Source organism: Quercus suber, unplaced genomic scaffold (assembly GCF_002906115.3).
Source record: "Quercus suber isolate HL8 unplaced genomic scaffold, Cork oak 2.0 scaffold_13, whole genome shotgun sequence".
NCBI lineage: Eukaryota > Viridiplantae > Streptophyta > Magnoliopsida > Fagales > Fagaceae > Quercus > Quercus suber.
The window spans coordinates 270,202-290,655 of record NW_027069478.1 but is presented as its reverse complement, the minus strand read 5'-3'; the positions used below and the strand labels follow the sequence as shown (position 1 = coordinate 290,655).

Below are 20,454 nucleotides of genomic sequence, written 5' to 3'. Positions count from 1 at the left end.
CTTCCCCAAAAAATAACACTACCACAGTGAAATCAAAAAGATCTAATTAAAAAGTAAAACATGAAGATCCTACCTCGTATTGGACATTGTGTTTCTTAGAATCCTTGAAAGGAACATAGAACTTAGCAAGATGGGTCTTTCCTTGCTTGTCTTGTAATAGTATCATACTATTAGTATGAATCTTATATGCCAAAACCAAAGATTTTGTTATTGAAAAATAAAAAATAAAAATGAATGTTATAAGTGGAATACAATTCTTGAATATAGTAATAATAAACCAAATAAAGGAATAGAGCATATGGTAATAAAATTTAAAAAAAAAATGATATAGAGCAAAAATCCAAGTTACAACACAAATTCTAATGGCAGGTTGAAGTCTTTGTGAGAAAGGAGATGAAAAGCAATGAGTTTGAGTTAGTTTGGTGATTACGTTTGAATGTTAGTAATGTGATCCTTGGAATTCGTTTTTGGCACAAGATGGAAGAAGTAGATAAGTTGAATGAGGGTTGTGACTTGTGAGTGGAAAATTGAAAGAGAGAGAGAGTGAAGGGGGATGTAGTTGCATTTTATTCTATCAAGAACATCTTAACCATAGATATTGTATCAAGATTGAAGCAGATGACTAAAAAATTTCATTCATTGAATCAAAATTGTTTATTCAAAATAAATACTTTGATGGATATTTATGGTGTGGTCCCCACATTTGGCACCAAAAAAAAAAAATGGAAATCTTTAGGATAATTATGGTGTGATTCTTGCATAAATCTAGACACATGGCGTAAAATTAGAACTCTAATTTGGAATTTTAATTTGACTTTCTCTCAGCTTTACTTATTATTTTATATATATATATATATATATATAGATAACTGCATTTTATTGGTTGGGAGGTCAAAGAGGACCGTTTCAACAATTCTCCCCATGGACCTAATAATATCTCCCTCTTAGGTTAGGACCAATAGTATACTAGTCTTATCCCTTTAAAAAAAATTTATCTTACTACTTATTTTTTTTTTTTAAAGAATAAATTGCCTTACCTTTAAGATTCTAAAAAAAAAAAAAACATAAAAATTGTTTTACCCTTAAGATGTAAGGTTCATGCGTTGTTGGATACTTGATATAATTGAAACATGTTATAGAACTGCATTAAGCATTTTTTGCATATGTTATGTTATTTAAAATTTTAAATGATACATGAACATTATTTTTTTGTAAAAGGTAAATTTCGGGTTTATAATATTAGGTTGGCAAATAGTGAGCAAACTTGTGTATTGTAAGTTAATTTGAAGTCCAACAAGAGGTTTCACAATTTTTGAAATCTCTACATATAATATATCGATTGAGATCTCGAAACATAACTTACTAAAGTTGATCCATTGTGATAATAATGAAGTTATAATTTTGAATCAGTCTAATCAGTCGTTACAACTTTTTAGGATTTCATGGATTCCAAGATAAGGTATAAAAGAGACTTAGAAGATGTGATTTTATATTTTCAAAAACTGTGTATTGTGCATCTAAGGTGAGGGTTAACCAAGTTCTCACAAAAGTATTACCTAGTAATCAAGGATTGAAGATTATTCAAGATTTTATGATCATGTTGAAATTGCTATAATGAATAAACAAAGAGGCTTCAAGAGGATTCTAGAAGGCGTGAGTACATGTTCACGTTCCAACAAAGTCATTGGTCTTGGAGCTGTGTGATCACGTCAATAAGTCCACCTAAGTTGACAATATATTTAGCATTAAATATGTTGTAATCTTGCATTATTTTATGGTAGATTTGTTTCCTTGAGGCTGGTGAATAAATTCTTGTAGCATTTTCTATGTCACCATATCACACGCTTCATTTAATTTCTGTTGTTTTTTTTTTTTTTTTTGGTTGCAATATTGGTGTGTGATAATTTAATAAAGGTTTGAATCACTTGAGCTTATTTGGTTCATTAAATACTCTAGACTTTAAAATTGTTTAATTTGCGCAAATGGGTCTAAATCTCTAATGGTAAAGATACAATTATTTGATTGAAAATCATAAGGTAGAGGCAAAATCATAATTTCACAAGTCTAGGTTAAAAAAAAAAAATTCCAACAAGAGGTTTCACAATTTTTGAAATCTCTACATATAATATATCGATTGAGATCTCGAAACATAACTTACTAAAGTTGATCCATTGTGATAATAATGAAGTTATAATTTTGAATCAGTCTAATCAGTCGTTACAACTTTTTAGGATTTCATGGATTCCAAGATAAGGTATAAAAGAGACTTAGAAGATGTGATTTTATATTTTCAAAAACTGTGTATTGTGCATCTAAGGTGAGGGTTAACCAAGTTCTCACAAAAGTATTACCTAGTAATCAAGGATTGAAGATTATTCAAGATTTTATGATCATGTTGAAATTGCTATAATGAATAAACAAAGAGGCTTCAAGAGGATTCTAGAAGGCGTGAGTACATGTTCACGTTCCAACAAAGTCATTGGTCTTGGAGCTGTGTGATCACGTCAATAAGTCCACCTAAGTTGACAATATATTTAGCATTAAATATGTTGTAATCTTGCATTATTTTATGGTAGATTTGTTTCCTTGAGGCTGGTGAATAAATTCTTGTAGCATTTTCTATGTCACCATATCACACGCTTCATTTAATTTCTGTTGTTTTTTTTTTTTTTTTTGGTTGCAATATTGGTGTGTGATAATTTAATAAAGGTTTGAATCACTTGAGCTTATTTGGTTCATTAAATACTCTAGACTTTAAAATTGTTTAATTTGCGCAAATGGGTCTAAATCTCTAATGGTAAAGATACAATTATTTGATTGAAAATCATAAGGTAGAGGCAAAATCATAATTTCACAAGTCTAGGTTAAAAAAAAAAAACATTTTACAACATGGCATAATTCAAAACTTGGCCTAACACCGAATTCAAGTTAAATTGTACTTTCAAGGGCAAATTGTTATTTTTAGCACAAAATTTGGGAACTTTATTCTATAAATATTGAAGCTTAGTTCTCATTGGTTGAAAAGTGCTCAGAAAGTAGTATTGAGCATAAAACAAAACTGAGGTACGGTTGCTAGGTGCCGTACACTGTTGTCCTGAAGACTTAAATTGAAGCATTGCATCATTACATAGAAGTTCCTAAATTAAATACAAAGATTTGATAATATAATGACAAACGAAACCCTTTTTCCCAAAATTCTTGGTGTAAATTAATTAATTAATACGACAGCACAATGAAATCCAATTTGGTTTCTAGTGAACACACCAAATTTGCCTTCTACTATTTGAGCAAGTTCCTCATTCTTAATCTTTTCGACATGTTGCCTTTCAGTTTAAGATAAAATCTTCAAATTCATAACTCTGAACTTACCTTCCCACCATTTTATTTCTTCTTATTTTAGAGCCTTTTACATCATAGTTTGAACAAATAAAAAAGGTTGGGATATTGTTGGGAAAAACCACAAAAATAAATGTGGATATTTTTGTTTTGAAAAATAAACCACTCATACTAGTGTAATAGTGAATAAAATATACGGAGAAGAATTTAAGTCGGGATTAATGATGTAGAAGGTGAACTGAAAGATTTGAATGTGGGATGTGGTATTTCAATTTTTTTGGAATGTAATTAATTTCTAATACAATATATATTTTTAAATTTCTCTATATGCCTCTAAGAATTGTTTCAATGGGCTCGCAAGCCCAGCAGGCTTTAAAAAAAGATTTGGACTATCAATCTCAGTCAGCCTAAACAAAACACTATATATAAATAAACAAAGGGCCCATACAAACATCCAGGCCCCCAAATAATATTTTATGATTGAGCCCTAACAAATTTCCCTCATTGCTCTTTCCCAAAATTTCGAATTTTGAACACCTTCACACTCTCACTCTCGGACACAGACACAGAACACAGAGAGAGAGCGAGAGAGACGTTGTTTCTTGCCGTTGATGTTGGGCAAAAATCAAAATCCCACATCGGATTTATACGTTAAATTTGGTGTTTTTTTTTTTTTTTTTTTTTTTTTTTTTTTTTTTTTTTTTTTCATGAAAAACCCTTTTGTCATTAGCAAAAAATATTGGTGAAAAAATTGAATAAAAAAAAAAAAGAGAAACAAAAACTGACTTCTTTGACATCTGGGTTGTGAAAATTGCAGACAAATTTGCAATTGTTAGCTGGGTGTTATTTGAACAACAATCAATCTTATTCTGCGTATCACATTTTAAAAGGTATGTATGTATGTATGTGGTTTTTTGATTCTTATTAATTAATTGATTAAGAATGTTTTTGTTTTTTTATTTTTCAATAAGTTTCTTATTATGTGGTTTTATTCTTATGTGAATGAAGGAACACAAATGGCTCAATCCCGGTACTTGTTTGCGATATCATGCTTTCAGATGGATCTTCTTAATGAGGCCGAAGCCGCGTTATGTCCTCCTGCCAATGACCCTAATGCTGCCGAGGTTGTATTTTTAATTTTACAACCACAAATCAATAATATTCTTAATCATTGCATATGTTTTCTTCAAAATTTGGGGTGGGTTCGATCAAAATGTAATGCTTTGGACCCATTAATTTTGCTATGTTTGTAGTTGTTTGCTTCGCTTCTGATGATGACTTACTTGCTCATTTTTGTCTGTCTTCTTTTCTTTTTGCAGATTCCAAATGGTGCAGCTGGTCATTACCTTCTTGGGCTTATTTACAGGTTGCTCTTTTTTAGTTTTTGTTTTGATAAGTAGGTTGGGCTTTTGTTTTCCCGCATGTCAGTCTTTTTGTGAACTTCCAGAGTTCTTTTGCTTGGTAGAGAGACAAGGAATAAGTCAGTTTGAGACAGACATTGTTTACTTATCAAAAATGAAAAGAGAAAAAAGAATGAATGGGACATAGGACACCCTTAAAGCTTGTTGGTTTCTCTCATATGGTTTTTTGAAGTGGATTGTCTATGAAGTTTGCTTAAACTTATTATAAAATTCACCAGTCTATTAATGTTTCGCATGACAGAATATCAAGTGAAAGACATATTTAATTAAAGTTTTCTTCTTGCTGCCCTAAGATATGGACTCACAACTGACTATAAGTAGTTGGAATACAATGACACATTCTCTTATTTTGGTTGGCTTCTATTCTTTAATTTATTTTAATTCACTGGCATCTCTAGCTTATTTAAAGTCTTGGATCGAAGTAGTGCTTAGACAATGTAAACAGGGTTGTTAACCCCCAGTTAATTGAATTTCATTGCCATATTATCTTTTAACCTCCGTGATCCATATGAGTAATATTTCCTTCATCTTACAACTAGAATAGTGAGACTGAATTTCATTCAATTCTCATCTTTGAATTTCCAAATTAACATAAATTCTGTTGATGGTTAGTTTTTATTCATGCATAGACTGCATGAATATGTCCATTTATATTTACTTCAATTTTACGAAAGTTCTTAGTTTAGCATATTGGCTGCTTACTATTGGGATTTTATTTTGTTTTAGGTATACTGATAGAAGGAAAAGTGCTGTGCATCACTTCAAGCAGGCATTATCTATAGATCCTCTAATGTGGGCTGCATATGAGGAGCTTTGTGTATTAGGTTTGTACAAAAAATACCTGCATGGTTTCAAGTTCTTTAACTGCTGTGCTACTGGCATAATATATAACTTCACGCAGAAACCAATCGGTTAACTCTAAAGGCTTAGAAACTTATTTTTAGGAATTTCAGCTAATTTGAACTCAGTGAAAAAGAAATTTAAGGTCATTATGGTTGGTGAAGTTCCATATCATCAAAAGAAAAAGAGAGTTATGTAAAATATCATGGTTGGACTGCTGCCCTTGGTAAGATTCTTACTAATGATAATCTTTGCCACCGTAAGGTCTGTGTGATCAAGTGGTGTTACATGTGTAAGAAGGCTGGGTAGGCGGTTGATCATCTTTTCCTCCAGTAAGTATGCTAGTGATCTGTGGTCCCTGATTTTTGTTTATTTGGGGTTCAGTGGGTTTGCCTCATCGAATCATTGAAGTGTTGGCCTGCAGGAAGGGGAGATTGTTAGGTGGGGTGTTCTGCTTGGTGTGCAGTACCTTTGTCTCTTCTTTGGATGGTTTGAAGGGAATGTAACTGTATAGAGCATTTGGAGGTTTAGAAAGGCCTTCAATGGAGTTGAAACTTTTCCTTCTGTGTCCTTTGCATGAGTGGATTGCTGTATCCAATCATTCATCTCACACGTTGCTTGTTTTGATTGATAGTTGATGTTCATATAATTGAGAGATGTAGTAGTGTTATCTCAGTAACCTTTGATGTTTGCTCTCATACTTTTGATCCATATTTAATTCAGGGCCTTTCTCCTTTGATTGTTTTAGGTGCTGCTGCTGAAGAAGCAACTGCAGTTTTTGGTGAAGCAGCTGCTCTTTGCATACAAAAGCAGTACTTACATCATGGATCAGCTTCCCAAAGCTTGCACATCTCAAATGAGGATCGTAACTTAGTTTCTGGCAGGAACTTTGGCCAAGGAGCTGATGATGCCAGTCCAAGGCAATTGAAACACATGCAAGGAAATAGCCTAAGAGATATTCCTGGCAATTATCATGGAGCAGCTGCATTGGGAGGAGCTGCTAGTCAGCCTTCAAATGGAAGTTCATCAAACATATCATTCTATAATACTCCTTCACCAATGGCCTCACAGGTATAAAAATGGAAATTACACCTCATAATGTTATAGCTATGTGTAAGGTTTTACATCCCTTTTTATTTTGTGTATTAAAGATTTAATCACTACTATGGTTAATTCCTTGAAACTTTAAATGAAGTTAAAGTGTTTGTTTTCCTTATAAAAGAATAACTCTCTTCCTTCCAAAAAATAATTGTTTTTGATGCTGCTTGTTATAACTCATGGTACTGAAGAAGTGGACTTTTTTTCTCTTGTTTCTTTAGCTAATATATTGTGTTTCTTTACATCTTCATTACTTTGTATCTCCTTTTTCTGTAAAGATTAATCAGCCCTATATTTCACAGTTGTCAGGTGTTGCTCCACCGCCTTTGTGTAGAAATGCGCAGCCAAACGGCCCAAACCCAAGCATTCTCAATGCTGATAGCTCTCCAAGGTCAACTGTAAACTCTACTATTCAAGCCCCTCGAAGAAAGTTTGTGGACGAAGGAAAATTACGAAAGGTTATTGATTTGAATATTCATTTATTTATTTATTTTTTAAATTGTCACTCAGTTTTCATTTATATAAAAAAGTAATTATGTATTTCACTGCTTTCATATGTCATCTCCTTTACTTAGAATATAGTGATAATTAAATTAGCAGTAATTCTTTATTATAAATTATAGTCTAAATTATGAATTTTCATGTATACATTTTTGAAGAACTTTTTTGTAATAAATAAATTCAATAAATTATTTGGTCAGATTTCCAGAGTGCATTTATTGTGCATGAAACTAGGAATTTTATAGGGTTCATTAGTAACATGTCACGAAGTTACTTATCAAAAAAAATTAGTAACATGTCAGGAAGTTAAAATTGGGCAGGGGGAGTCTTATCAGCCATGGACTTTACACATTATCTAGAAAAGCTTGGTTCAAGTTTTTTAAGGTATTAGTTTTTTGAATTTGTGAAGTTGTGAGGTGTGAGCTTTTGTATATTAATTTACCCACCAAGATCATTTTGTTACTTGGTTTTGCCTTTATAAATTTTGTTAGAATAGTGGTTTAGGTGATTAAATTTACCCTTTCTTATTAGTTTATGCTTTTGGGATAAGTGGCAATTTTTTATGGTATTAATGTAGGCAGTAGTAAGTCTGATTGTTGCCTCCTTTTAATCCCCATTCAAATGTTCGAAAATTCCACGTGTTGGACTCCACTTATTGAGCGAGAGTCTAGACCCACACGTGAGAGTGTTAGAATGATGGTTATCCACCCTTTCCTATCAACTTAAGCTTTTAGGGGTAGGTGGCATTTGATCATCTTCATGTATTTTGAGGTTATTCAGTTGTTTCAGTATTTATTGCTTTTCCTTGCCTTTTAGGTATGGAATTTGAGCTCATAGTAGTTAATTTTGCCTTTTGGGTTGATACAGTCCTCAATTCATTACATAGGTTGCACCATTGTACTTTAATATGTTGGCTTAACTTGTCTATACATCTTATGGCATCTTTCTGCCTTATGTTATCAAATTAGTGGGTATGGTTGTCTTCTTTGTATTTTGGTTGACATTTTCTTTTTGTTCGTCATACACTATATTAGGATGGGGAAAGAGGAGAGGGGGGGAGTATCTATATTAGGATGGGGAAAGAGGAGAAGGGGGGAGTACAGGGGAAGGGGGTGGGGGGTTTAAATTTTCCTGTTTGAAAGTTTTATAAAGGGAATAAGAGAGGATTTGAAAGGGTTTTAATGGATATCTTACCCCTTCAAACCTCTTATTTTTAATTCCCCCACATTGGGGGAATTTGGAGGAGGGTTCCAGTTTTATTAAAAAATTTCAAATTTCCAATTTTATACCTAGTGTTTTATCAAATTACTAACTATATCAACCATCTACACGATCAAAATTCTCTCTTTCTTCCCTCGCATTTAAAGTCCTCCCTTGGTTCTCAAATGTCTTAAATATTATACCTATCTAAGAACAATGTCGTTGACCAGTTTTGTGCCCTCTCAATTGTCTTTTAGCCATTAAGAGTTACTCACACTGCAGTGTAGTAACAAACTTCACTTTTTCAAGGACAATTATTTCAATTTATACCCTGGAAGAAAATCATTGGTCTGTCTCAAACCATCTTAAGCAAACATCTGCCCTTTTTTTGGATAGAAAGTTCAAGAGAAGACAGGAGCACAAAAACATGTAACATAACAATTTGAAGGACAAAAAACGAAGTAGTAGTAGTTTGCTTCTTGAGAATTATAGGAACAAAAGTTATGAACCAATGCATATGTGTCCCATCCAGTTATTAAGTCTTTTATAAAAAAAAAGGGACAGAATAAAATTTAGTTAATAAAAAAAGTAACTTTAATAGAAATGGAAAAAAAAGACTTTTTTCTTTTGTTTTGTTTTCTCCAGCTGTGTTATCTTAATTCAAGAGTCTCACATTGGACAGTAAATAAGCTCTTGTTACTTTGTGCCAAATGGAAGGTCCTAAGCTCTCTCTCTCTCTCTCTCTCTTCCCTTGAGCTTCCTTCTACTAAATTAAAGCCTGAAATCGATCTCTTTTGTCAGCCACAGATCCACTACTTTCTCTACGTGGTGCTTACAGATATATTAATAATATGGTTGTATATAATGGTCAATCACCCTCCTTTACTTAAACATATATTTTATGCTTTGAAATAGAGTTTGGTGCAATATAATTAATATGTTCATTGGTTAATAGTAGAGTAACACAGTTTGGTTAGTAATTTTCTTGTATAATTGCCTATCACAAAAATAGAACATGGCAAAATTATAATTTTTTTTTATATTTTTATTTTGTTTATTTTATATGTATTTTTGAAGAGAAATTTCATGTAGATAATATCAAGTAATGATCTCTTATGATTATATCTGTTTGTTTAATTTTAACCAAAAAAGGGTACAATCATCAATTTATATGATGTCTTACCCTTTCCTCTCCTTCCCACATTAGTTTTTAAAACATCCAAACAAAGAGGAGGGTCTCTATTCCCTTCTCTTTCCCTTAATTTTTAAAACATCCAAACCAAACCTCTCCTCTCCCTCCAAACTTTCAAACCTAGTCTAAGTCATTTGAGCTTGTCTTATTTTATCTCCTTTGTTTTCAGATTTCTGGGAGGTTATTTTCTGATTCTGGCCCTCGACGAAGTACAAGACTTTCTGGAGAAGCAGGGGCCACGAATGTGAGTGCAACTATGGTAGTTGGAAATGGAACTAGCAACTCTTCTAAATATCTTGGAGGTTCCAAGCTGAGCTCTATGGCATTTCGTGCTGTGACAGTTCGTAAGGGTCAGTCATGGGCTAATGAAAATATTGATGAAGGTAATGAATCTCTTTATCTTCTACTAAGTTAGTGACATATACTGTAAAAATGATGATTACCAGTGCAAAAACGATAATCTTCCACTGGTATTCCTTTACATAATTATTCTCTACCACATGGTTGAAAACAATAGGATTTGATTTTTCTTAAAAAACCTGATAATGGGAACTCAAGTTTTTAATTGCATTGTGGATGCAAGAGTTGTTTCCTATAGATTGTGGTTTGGACTTCCAATATATCAATCTGAAGTTGGCCTTATGTGAACTTGATTTCCTTTCATTACGATATTTTGCCTAATGGCTATTTTACTGATACTCTAATCATTCTAATTTGATCTCATTTAGGGATACGCAATGAGGCTTTTGATGATTCTCGTTCAAATATTACATTGTCAACTTCTAGTTCATCTCCCTCTGGTGATACTAGAGATCTTGAACAAGAAGGAGCCACCATTCCAATTAATGGAAGTATCATGAATGGCTCAAGAGTTATTAGTGGTGCTTCAGAAATAATGGGCCTTTTGAGAACACTTGGGGAAGGCTACAGACTTTCCTGCTTGTACCGGTGCCAGGTATTGCATGTTTTTTCTTGAAGAAACAACAAAACATACTAGTTATATAAATAGGAAAAGATGATTGGAAATTTTTTTATGAAAATAATGGAATTCTATTAGAAATCGACACACAGAAAAAAGATGATTTTATATACCCTGGTTTATGTGTAATTGTATGACTGCTTTTGGGTTGTACAGGAAGCACTGGATGTCTATCTTAAACTTCCACACAAGCATTATAATACGGGCTGGGTGCTTTCTCAGGTAGTTTTGTAGTTCAAAATTCTATACTTGACCCTTTTCTGGACTTGATACTTTTTATCTACATTGTGATACAAAAGTTGACTATTTATACAAATGCATGGATTTTTTTTTTATTATCAATGAACTGGTTTATTTACATGCCATTGATTCCTAAATGACTCTTCTGCTAGAACATTAGAATATCTGCATAATACTGACTATTTGGCATGTTATTGTTCATGTTTCAAATGCAGGTTGGAAAAGCTTATTTTGAATTGGTAGACTATTTAGAAGCTGATCGGGCTTTCAGTCTTGCTCGCCAGGCATCCCCTTACAGTTTAGAAGGAATGGATATATATTCTACAGTACTTTATGTGAGTTTTGACCATATTGTACCTGAGGAAAGAATTCTTTTTTCCCCTGTAAAATGGAAGGGGGGTTGTCCCACTCTTAAAAGGATGCAATCTGAAAATTTACTTCCTTGGATGGGTAACTTAGCAGAGTCAGCTGACTGCAAGCAGGGGGCTTAAAATCATTGTTCTGCTTCTTAGTTTGTCATTACTATATAGTTCTCTCGATCTATTATCTATTTATCTTGCATTTATGATAATGTATGCTTGCAGTAAATTTTTTTTCCTGTTGCTTCACTGACAGTTATACTATCTCCATTGCAGCATTTGAAGGAAGATATGAAGTTAAGTTACCTGGCTCAAGAACTTATATCGACTGACCGCTTAGCTCCCCAATCTTGGTAGCTTTGTCAACTCTTTTCAAATTACAATGTGCATTCTAGTCTTTAGTTTCTTATAAACCTGCTCAGCATTGGACTTTTTCAAGTATTTTTAATACTCATACTTCTTATGTTCAGAGCTATTTCTCCCCTCAAATGTTGTTATTATTATTATAATCATTATCTTTAATCTGGTGTTTAAAGTTTGGCTCTATGCAGTATAATCTGTAATTATCTCATGTCTTACTGAAACTGATTTTGGTTGTTTGTTCACTCTGGTGGACCACGTAATGAGTTCTCAATTGTAAATTGTTGTTATTGTTCTTTATTACACTCTGAAATATTGAGATATGGAGACTTCTATTCATATAAGTGTAATTTTTTCCTGCATACTTGTTAGTGGAGGGATGGGAAGGTCGTTTGGCATTTGTCTTTCAGTTTTTCCATGAGTCGTGTTTGTTACTGCCCTCCTGTTATATGTTATGGCAACTACTCGTAGACGTTTGGTGATTTATTGGTTTTTTGGCATTGATCACCTACTTTTCATGCTGCTAGTAATTTGTCTTTTCAATTTGAGGGTCAAAGGCCAGGATTAAATAACAGCGTTATTATCATGTCCATTGTTATCCATGGCCGTATTCAGAGTTCTTAGTTGTTTCTATCAACATTACCTTTTCTTACATGTTTTGTTCTGAATGGACATGCAGGTGTGCTATGGGAAATTGCTATAGCTTGCAGAAAGACCATGAAACGGCTCTGAAAAATTTCCAGCGAGCTGTTCAACTAAATCCAAGATTTGCATATGCACACACCCTTTGTGGCCATGAGTATGACAGTTTCTTCCCTACCTGAAACCCCAATTTAACTCATAAGATTGAAAATCTTGTACAGTGAACTTGTATTGATGGTTAATTCTTACTTTTTATTATTTCAGCTAGCTATTTATGATCTTGCAATTGTTTCCTCAACTGCAGATATGTAGCTTTGGAGGATTTTGAAAATGGAATTAAGAGCTACCAGAGTGCACTTCGGGTTAATGCAAGGCATTATAACTCCTGGTATGGGCTTGGAATGATATATCTTCGCCAAGAGAAGTTTGAGTTTTCGGAGCATCACTTCCGAATGGCGTTCGATATAAATCCACGTTCTTCTGTTATAATGTCTTATCTTGGCACAGCTTTGCATGCCTTAAAGGTTGGATCACTCTCTACATTTTTCTACTATTATTTATGGCTGCTGAAGCAATATTGTATTTGAAAGCTCTCTTAATTGTGTTTCTATTATCCAACAGAGAAGTGGTGAAGCTTTGGCGATCATGGAGAGGGCTATCTTAGCCGATAAGAAGAATCCTCTTCCCATGTATCAGAAGGCTAATATACTAGTGAGCTTGGAAAATTTTGATGAAGCTCTAGAAGCCCTGGAGGAGCTTAAGGAGTATGCCCCTCGTGAAAGCAGTGTATATGCTTTGATGGGTAGGATTTATAAGCGGAGTAAGATGTATGACAAAGCGATGCTTCATTATGGTCTTGCTTTGGATCTGAAGCCGCCTGCGACAGATGTTGCTGCCATTAAGGTGATTGACTTATTTCATAGCTAATTGTTTCTTTTAAACTTGGATATTATTGTTTTTTTTTTTTTGATAAATAACTTGGATATTATTGTTGTTATTATTGAAATGCTACTTCAGAACCAATGGTAGTGTAGCCTTGTGGCATTTCTCCTTTGGGAGGTTTCGGGTTCGACTGAAATTCGGTGCTAGATTTGTGGGGTTAGAAATTTTCTTCTATTGTTTGTAGAAAAAAGGTTTAGTTTTCCAATTGCACAAGCACGTTTGTCATTCAATTTTGCAGTAAGATTAGTCAGACTATCTGCCACAAATTATGCGTTTTGGCTCTTTATTTGTATCTATACCATTGATGCGCTTCAAAAAAAAAGAAAAAGAAAAACTCAATCTTTTATTTTGGGTTTGATTACTTCACAAAAAGATTGCATTTCTTTTTTGTTCTTTCAGTAAGTGCAGAGAGCAGGGAACTTTTGTTATGTTCATTTCTTACTTTCTAATCTTTTGACAGGCTGCCATTGAGAAGTTGCATGTACCTGATGAAATAGAAGACAATTTGTAGATTTACTTGTCCTTGATGTGCAGAAATGGAGAATGATGCAAATTATTCGGCTCAGATCATTTGGTTCCAAGGAGTTTGGCCTGCTTGTGCTTTCGATGGATGATGAATAAAAAAGCTTAATGCTTGAGGCCTGATTTTTCATGCTGGTATCCCATCTAGTTGGCAGATAATGTGGAAGTAACCTCATTTTCTGTAGGTGATTTACACATAACAGAGGAGTTCGTGTAACAAAGGTATTAAAAGATGCCATACGTGTATGGATACTGGTATAATGATGCCAGAGAAGTCTTGTACCATTAGTCTGTATTACTTGTTCATAGTTGTAGTTGGCTCTCCTATTCATTGATACTAGGGCATAATATTCAATATATTTAAATCTGTTGTTTATCAAGGCACATAGCCAGATTGCTGATCCGCACCCGTTTCTTATGATTTTGCACTCATCCTGTACCCTTTGCCGCACTTAGTTGTATTTGGAATCGTACCCTTTTACACGAGTTGGTTTATTAATCATTATAGCTCAGTTGTAACTAATGCTAGAGGCCCTTGAGGCACACATTCCATCGAACAACTCAAGTTTTTTAGAGTCAAAGTGAAACGAAGGCCATTACAATCATTATAATTGTGATTTCAAGGATTGTCGTTTTAGCCAATCGTCTACTGGGTCTGGATCCACTATAATACAAGGGCACCAGATGTGGGGTTGAGCTTGCTTTAGACTTTAATTATATGTTATAACATAGATTGCACTGACATAACACTACAATCTCCAAGTCAATTAATTTGTAAGGAGTTGATGATAAAATTTTGAATTTAAGGATTTGAAATAGTTTTATAAAGCTGGCTATTGGAGCAATGGTTCCCACTTTTTGTGACATGGCCTGGCTAGCTGGTTTCTTTGATATTAGGTTATCACTCATATAGTTGGGTTCAGCTTGGAGGCAAATTGAGCCTCAGCTTCAGCAAGCACAGAGTGGTTGAGTGCTAAAAGCCTTGAGCAAAAACAAAGTCAATCAAGAATCTCCCATGACATATATATACAAATTTAGGTAGGAAAAATAATCAAAGGGGTTTATATTTTTTGGGCTAAGGCTTTGCTGTTGTTGTTGAAGGGTTTACATTATTTTCTTTTTAAATACAATTGGGATACAAGGCTTTGTTGTTGTTGTTGTTGAAGGGTTTACATTATTTTCTTTTTGAAAACAATTGGGTTTTGTGTTATCAAAGTGATCAAATTAAGTGGAGTGAGAAGGAAAAGTGGGACAATATAAAGAAGTTTACATAGGCCTAGAAGAAATTGGAGACAAACAAAGACGTGTATACTAACACTAACAAAAGAGAAATCTTGAACGTCTAGAGCATAAATATTATGGAAGCAGACCTATAAAATGGAAAATATCTGAAAGCAATGCAGCTCTAATGGTCAAAAAGTTGATGTCTTACATATACCATACACGGCATAGAGCATAATTTGAACAAAGCTACAATAGAAAGCCCAGTTTATAGCTGTTAATATATGTACTGAATGGTAAATTAACTATAAAACCTCAACGAATAGTCATGACTCATAAGCATGTCCAAAAGGCGTGGTTTCATGTCTGTTCACACAATTAGATTAGAACTTCGCATATGTAGCCAACACGTGGAGAGTATGGTAAGATAATTACAACTTCACAAAGCCAGAATACTGCTCCAAAAATCCAAGTACTAAGTGGCTGTTTGTTTGCACTTTCCCAACCCAAAAAGCACTTTTTGAAATCATAAATATAATATATGCGTTTGGTAATGTCTAAAAAATTACTTTTTAGAAAAAGTTGCGTTTTGAAAATGTGAAGAGAATGTGTGTTTTGAAATTGGAGCTGTTCAGAGCATTTTCCAAAAGCCCATGCGCGTTCATAAATCCCTGTATTCAGTTACCAAATTGTACTTTACATTTTATTGAAAATCTAATTTTACCCTTTGATAAATCAAAAGATAACACTCACGCCAATCTCCCTCATCTCTTTGCTCTGCCCTCTGCCCTCTCTGAAGCTCACTCACGCCATCCTCTCGTCTCTCTCCTCTGCCCTCTTCGTGCTGCTACAAGCCTCTCTTGTCTTTGTCATCTGTTGACTATAAGCATATCAAATCCTTGGGCGTTTCGGGTTTGGTGCACGTGTATATGGATGATTGTATGTGACCAAGGTGGTCTAGAACCTGCAGCCTAATCCTTCAGCATTGGCGGTGCGGCAGGTGTATGGGGACCTTGGGACGGGCATGAAGGTGGTTGTGATAGTGCAGCAGCAGCATGTGTATATGGATGTGGGTGGTACGTGCAGCCAGAAGGGGTTGGTGGGGTTGGGGGGTGGGGGGGTTTGTGGGCATTGAGCAATTCATTGGGTTTAGCATTTGACACGACATATATGGGCTGCCCTTTACTAGAGGAGCACCATGGTTCTTCAAACACATAACCTTGAAAGGTCCTCACAGTATAACTAGTAATCAGTGGAAGATGATGAATAGGCTTTGCCTTGAACTGAATACAGTATTTCCAACCGACACCCATCTGTACCAACAGCTTCACAAGTCTCACATACTCAAAATCTGTACCTTGCAATTAATATTCATGTTCCAAAATAAAAAAGAGCATACTTATAATATAACCATAAAATAATGGCAGTGTCTATTACACACTTGTGTGCGTCCTTACAAGTGGGAAATACATTGAAATCGTGACTCTAAGTCACATTTTTAAGTTTGCAAATGTGACTTAGAGTCATGATTTCAGTCTATACTTGTGTGGATGCACACAAGTGTGTAACAAGTTTTCCCCTAAATAATTAATACATACTTATTGAGAAAATTAAACTAACCTTGATTTCATTGTAGCGCTTTAATTATCAACATCCACATGTATTCAGAGCATATTATGCATTCATGCTCAGCAAGCTGCAGAACAAACAAGCAAGTTTAATTAATTAATTATTAGTTTTAGTCAATCAAAACCCTTTTTTTTTTTACCATATATGTGTATGTGTGTGTGTGTACCTCCATCGCTGTGGACAATCTGGGATTAAGGAGAAGAAAGAAAATGTCACTTTCAGGATACTTAGATATAGTTGCTTAGGTGCATACATTCATTACAAGTCTAGAAGACTTAAATAGAAGCATCTTCGTTAGGCTAAGCTTATAATAAATTCGCTGAGCATCCTCTTCTTGACTTCGAATGCAGGTACATAATGTTCCACAGTTCCAGCCGGATATTTATTGAGATCGTTGCTTTTTTCTGCAATCTCTATTACCATCCTCTCCCATGGGTGAAGAGACACTATCTGCCAAGCAAACATTCGGAAAAGCATTCCAAGTGCAATGGCTTGTATTCCCTGAAATCAGCTCAATAAAGTTAAATAAAAGCTCTAATTATGTACACAGTCAAATTTAGCTGAATGTTGACAATCGTCAGCATGTTGGAACAATTCCTTCATCCTAACTGAAATTTAGGAAAATGTGATAGATCTCGCCATCAAAAGCACAAGATGTTTATGAATTATACAACTGAAAAGAGGCACATATTGCCCCAGACAACCTTACTTTTTGTCACTGTTTAATTTATAAATTAAGTCAACTGATTTTTATATTTACATTTTTAATGTCTCACATTTTATATGTATAGCTTTCTAATGTCTCACCTTTTCTTAGGTCGAACTTAGACAAACTCAGCTTATTTTTCTCTTACCAAATTAAGCTATTGTAAAATTTACTGAAGTTTAAAACAGACTTGTAGACAAAAAATCTTGAAAGACAACGAGCAAAATTTAATGTGTAAAAATAAATGTCAGCTAAATCAAGTAGTAAAGTTTGTTGTCATTAACCGTGGGACTTATTATCCAATTCTACCTACATAAAAAGAGGCAAGATCCCTCAAGCTGTGTAGCCCATAGACTGGCTAAAAGAAAAGGCTAGGATGGTGGGTATTTGTCTCATTTTATATATACAAGAGACTGAAAGATCATGGGTCTAATTTTTATTTTCCTCTATACAAGAAATTAAAGTTGGAGCTCTAGAGGGATACATTCTCTTCTTTCTTCCCCTCCTGTTCAACTGAACTCTGTCAATAAGCTTGCCTTTTTTTTTTCACCATTGATGCAGGATTTGTGTAACTTTAAATTTATTTTATAAATGTAGAATGGGCTTGCTGAAATTGGCTACATACTTCAAGTACACTTTTCTAAATAGTAAAGCAATTGATAAAAACAGATATTAAGAACATATTCCACAATATTTGATGGTATAGGTTGTATTAAGAACATATTCTACAATGAATTCAGGTTTTAGCATGAGTCGAGTAAAGTCTAGAACAAATCAAGAAACCAACTCCCAAGGTTGTAAATAGACACAGTAACACTGCATGTAAAAACATAAAGCTAGCATGTTCCATGCAAGCTAATTGACCCTGGATCTATCAACACATGGCATGATAGTTAAAATAAATTAAAATGAAAACTTCTTCAAAAATTGGAAAGACAGAAAAGAAGACTAGTAGATATTTAATAAGAAAAACCAAATACTGAAAATATATTGTCTATCCTTCCACGTAGTACCCAGATTCCCAGAGCATATCCCAATAGACTTGTAGGACACAGTTACTGGGGGGCTGAACACTTTACAAGTCACCAGAACTGGGCACATGCACTAGAATCAATTCGAAACATATTCAGCTAGAAGCAAGATGTACATGTCAACTTTTTGTGAAATTTCACCTTGGCTTTACCATTTTTCATGCTTCACTCAGTCACAGCTATGACGTTTCAAACTGTACAAAGTAAATACAAAATCAGTGTTTAAGAAAACAACTAAATTTCAAATTTGGTGTTTCTGAGAGAAACATAATGCTTAATGAATCTGAGATTTGAGTACTAAAAAATAATGAGATGCCATTGCCTGACAAGGAAAAGATTTACAATGAACCAAATATCTTCAGACCAGGTTGTTTTACATATCTGTAAGTTTTGACAAAGATTTAAGTTTGGATCACCAAAGAAGCAGAATGTTTCCTTCTTAAATTCCTTCGATATCTTACCCTACATACTTCAGATATATAAACCAATCTTACAAGAGGAAAAAAAAAAAAAAAAAAAAAAAAATTTTGCAAGAAACCATAAAGTGCGATTTGCAAATTTTCCGACTCCCTTGGGTTCAGCAATATGCCACATCAATTTAGTTAGTTGAGTGAGCCAAGTTAGAAGATGAGATGGCCAATTGCAAAGCATTCATCTAAGCATGGGCTCCTTTGATGCTGCAATCATTTTATTAGTGCTCAAATACATTGCTATGGTGTGGTTGATATTCCAAAACCAACTAGACATTGAAGGACATAGCTCTACAAATCATGGCTGAACCCTGCCTGATATGATAATCATACATACAGAGCGCTGGTGGCAAAAGGTCACAGGAATTGAAAATCATGTGTCATACTGCATAGCTACGGTGTGGTTCCAAATGGTCAATTCTGGCTCCCAAATTAATGATATTGCAGGATCTTATATAAATAGAAGTGGAAAAATCAAATAAACAGTCACACATGTACAACATAAATTTATGTGGTTCAACCTTAGACTTACACTCACAGATGGCAGTGTTGAATAGGAAGTTTCACATCTATATCTATATATATCTAAAAGCTGAAGCGTAGCATTTATTGTTGCTACGCTCCAGTTGAGCCACATCATCGCCATGTCACAAAGTTTTTATTTTCCTTTTATTTATTTATTTTGGGTTTCCACTTCATATATTCTCTTTAATCAATCCCATTCTCTCTCTCAACTCATCATCTTCCCATCAAACAAACGGCTAATGTTTATACTATTAGTGAATTTCTTATTGAATCCAAATTCCCTTAAATTCAGCAATCAATCATTCTCTCTCTTTGACTTATCATCTCCTTATCAAAAAAACGGCTTCTTTCCCCCCATCAAAACATTCAATTGCCTCCCTTTGGATTTAAAACCCACTGATTTAATTTTTTTATAAATAGGTTTTGAATTGCTTACTTTCCCTTCCATCAATCACCAAATTACAACTAGAATTAGAAGGTCTATTTGAGGTCAGTTTTTCTTTCTCTTCCCTTGAACTTCTTTCTTTTTTGCGGCAATTTTTTTATGATTTGTGTTGGATTTTCTTTTCTAGGGTTGTAAATACCATGTTTCTTTTTTCTTTTTTCCAATTTTCAATTGATAGTCTATCTCTTTGGATTCATGTTTACAATTTTTCCTTAGATTATTATGTTTTACCCATTAAAATTGTTAGTGTCCAAAAGAATTGGAATGCTTTTTATTGATTTGGTACATGATTATTTGCCTCCCATTTTTTTATTTTATTTTTTGAATAGCTTTGTAATTTTTAAATTAAATACTACATAAATTCTTGCTACTTTTCTTTTAATCTCATCTAAATCTATGCTAATTTTTAACGTCTTAGGATAACTTGGAATAGGAAACAAATAACAAAATTATGATTGATAGGTATGGACCAAATGTTGTTCCTCTTTTTCTTTGTATTTGGATTATAACTTATTTTAATATGGTTATTTTCATTAATTTTTTGAAAAATTACAATGTAAAGGTTTGTATTGGATTTTCTTTTCCAGGGTTGTAAGTACCATTTTTTTTTCAATTGATATTCTATTTCTTTGTATTCATATTTACAATTTTTTTACATAATTTTGTTTTACCCATTAAAATTGTTTGTGTTTAAAGAATTGGAATGCGTTTTATTGATTTAGTAGATGATCATTTGCCTCTCATTTGTTTATTTTATTTTTGAAGAGCTTTGTAATTTTTTAAATTAAAAACCAC

At 33.7% G+C, this 20,454-nt stretch overlaps 1 protein-coding gene across 2 annotated transcripts; it reads left to right on the top strand.

The window, feature by feature from the left end:
• The first annotated feature begins 4,136 nt into the window (after positions 1-4,136).
• On the top strand, positions 4,137-14,115 carry LOC111990211 (cell division cycle protein 27 homolog B). Of its 2 annotated transcripts, none has more exons than XM_065779555.1 (15): positions 4,137-4,226; positions 4,345-4,460; positions 4,656-4,702; positions 5,484-5,581; positions 6,346-6,668; positions 6,998-7,153; positions 9,758-9,971; positions 10,317-10,543; positions 10,724-10,789; positions 11,023-11,142; positions 11,443-11,519; positions 12,206-12,325; positions 12,473-12,692; positions 12,790-13,071; positions 13,645-14,115. In XM_065779555.1, exons 2-15 carry the CDS (start codon positions 4,353-4,355, stop codon positions 13,729-13,731), a joined length of 2,145 nt encoding a protein of 714 aa, XP_065635627.1. In that variant the 5' UTR covers positions 4,137-4,226; positions 4,345-4,352; the 3' UTR covers positions 13,732-14,115. The 2 variants fall into 2 exon arrangements, with proteins under 2 accessions (XP_065635627.1, XP_065635631.1); XM_065779559.1 differs by having other exon boundaries at positions 13,571-14,035.
• Positions 14,116-20,454: the final 6,339 nt, after the last annotated feature.

Coding starts and splice junctions, on each gene's coding strand:
- LOC111990211 (XM_065779555.1), top strand. CDS start 4,353: ATGGCTCAATCCCGGTACTTGTTTGCGATATCATGCTTTCAGATGGAT. Junction 10,790..11,022: donor CGGGCTGGGTGCTTTCTCAG/GTAGTTTTGTAG, acceptor TTTCAAATGCAG/GTTGGAAAAGCTTATTTTGA. Junction 11,143..11,442: donor TATATTCTACAGTACTTTAT/GTGAGTTTTGAC, acceptor TCTCCATTGCAG/CATTTGAAGGAAGATATGAA.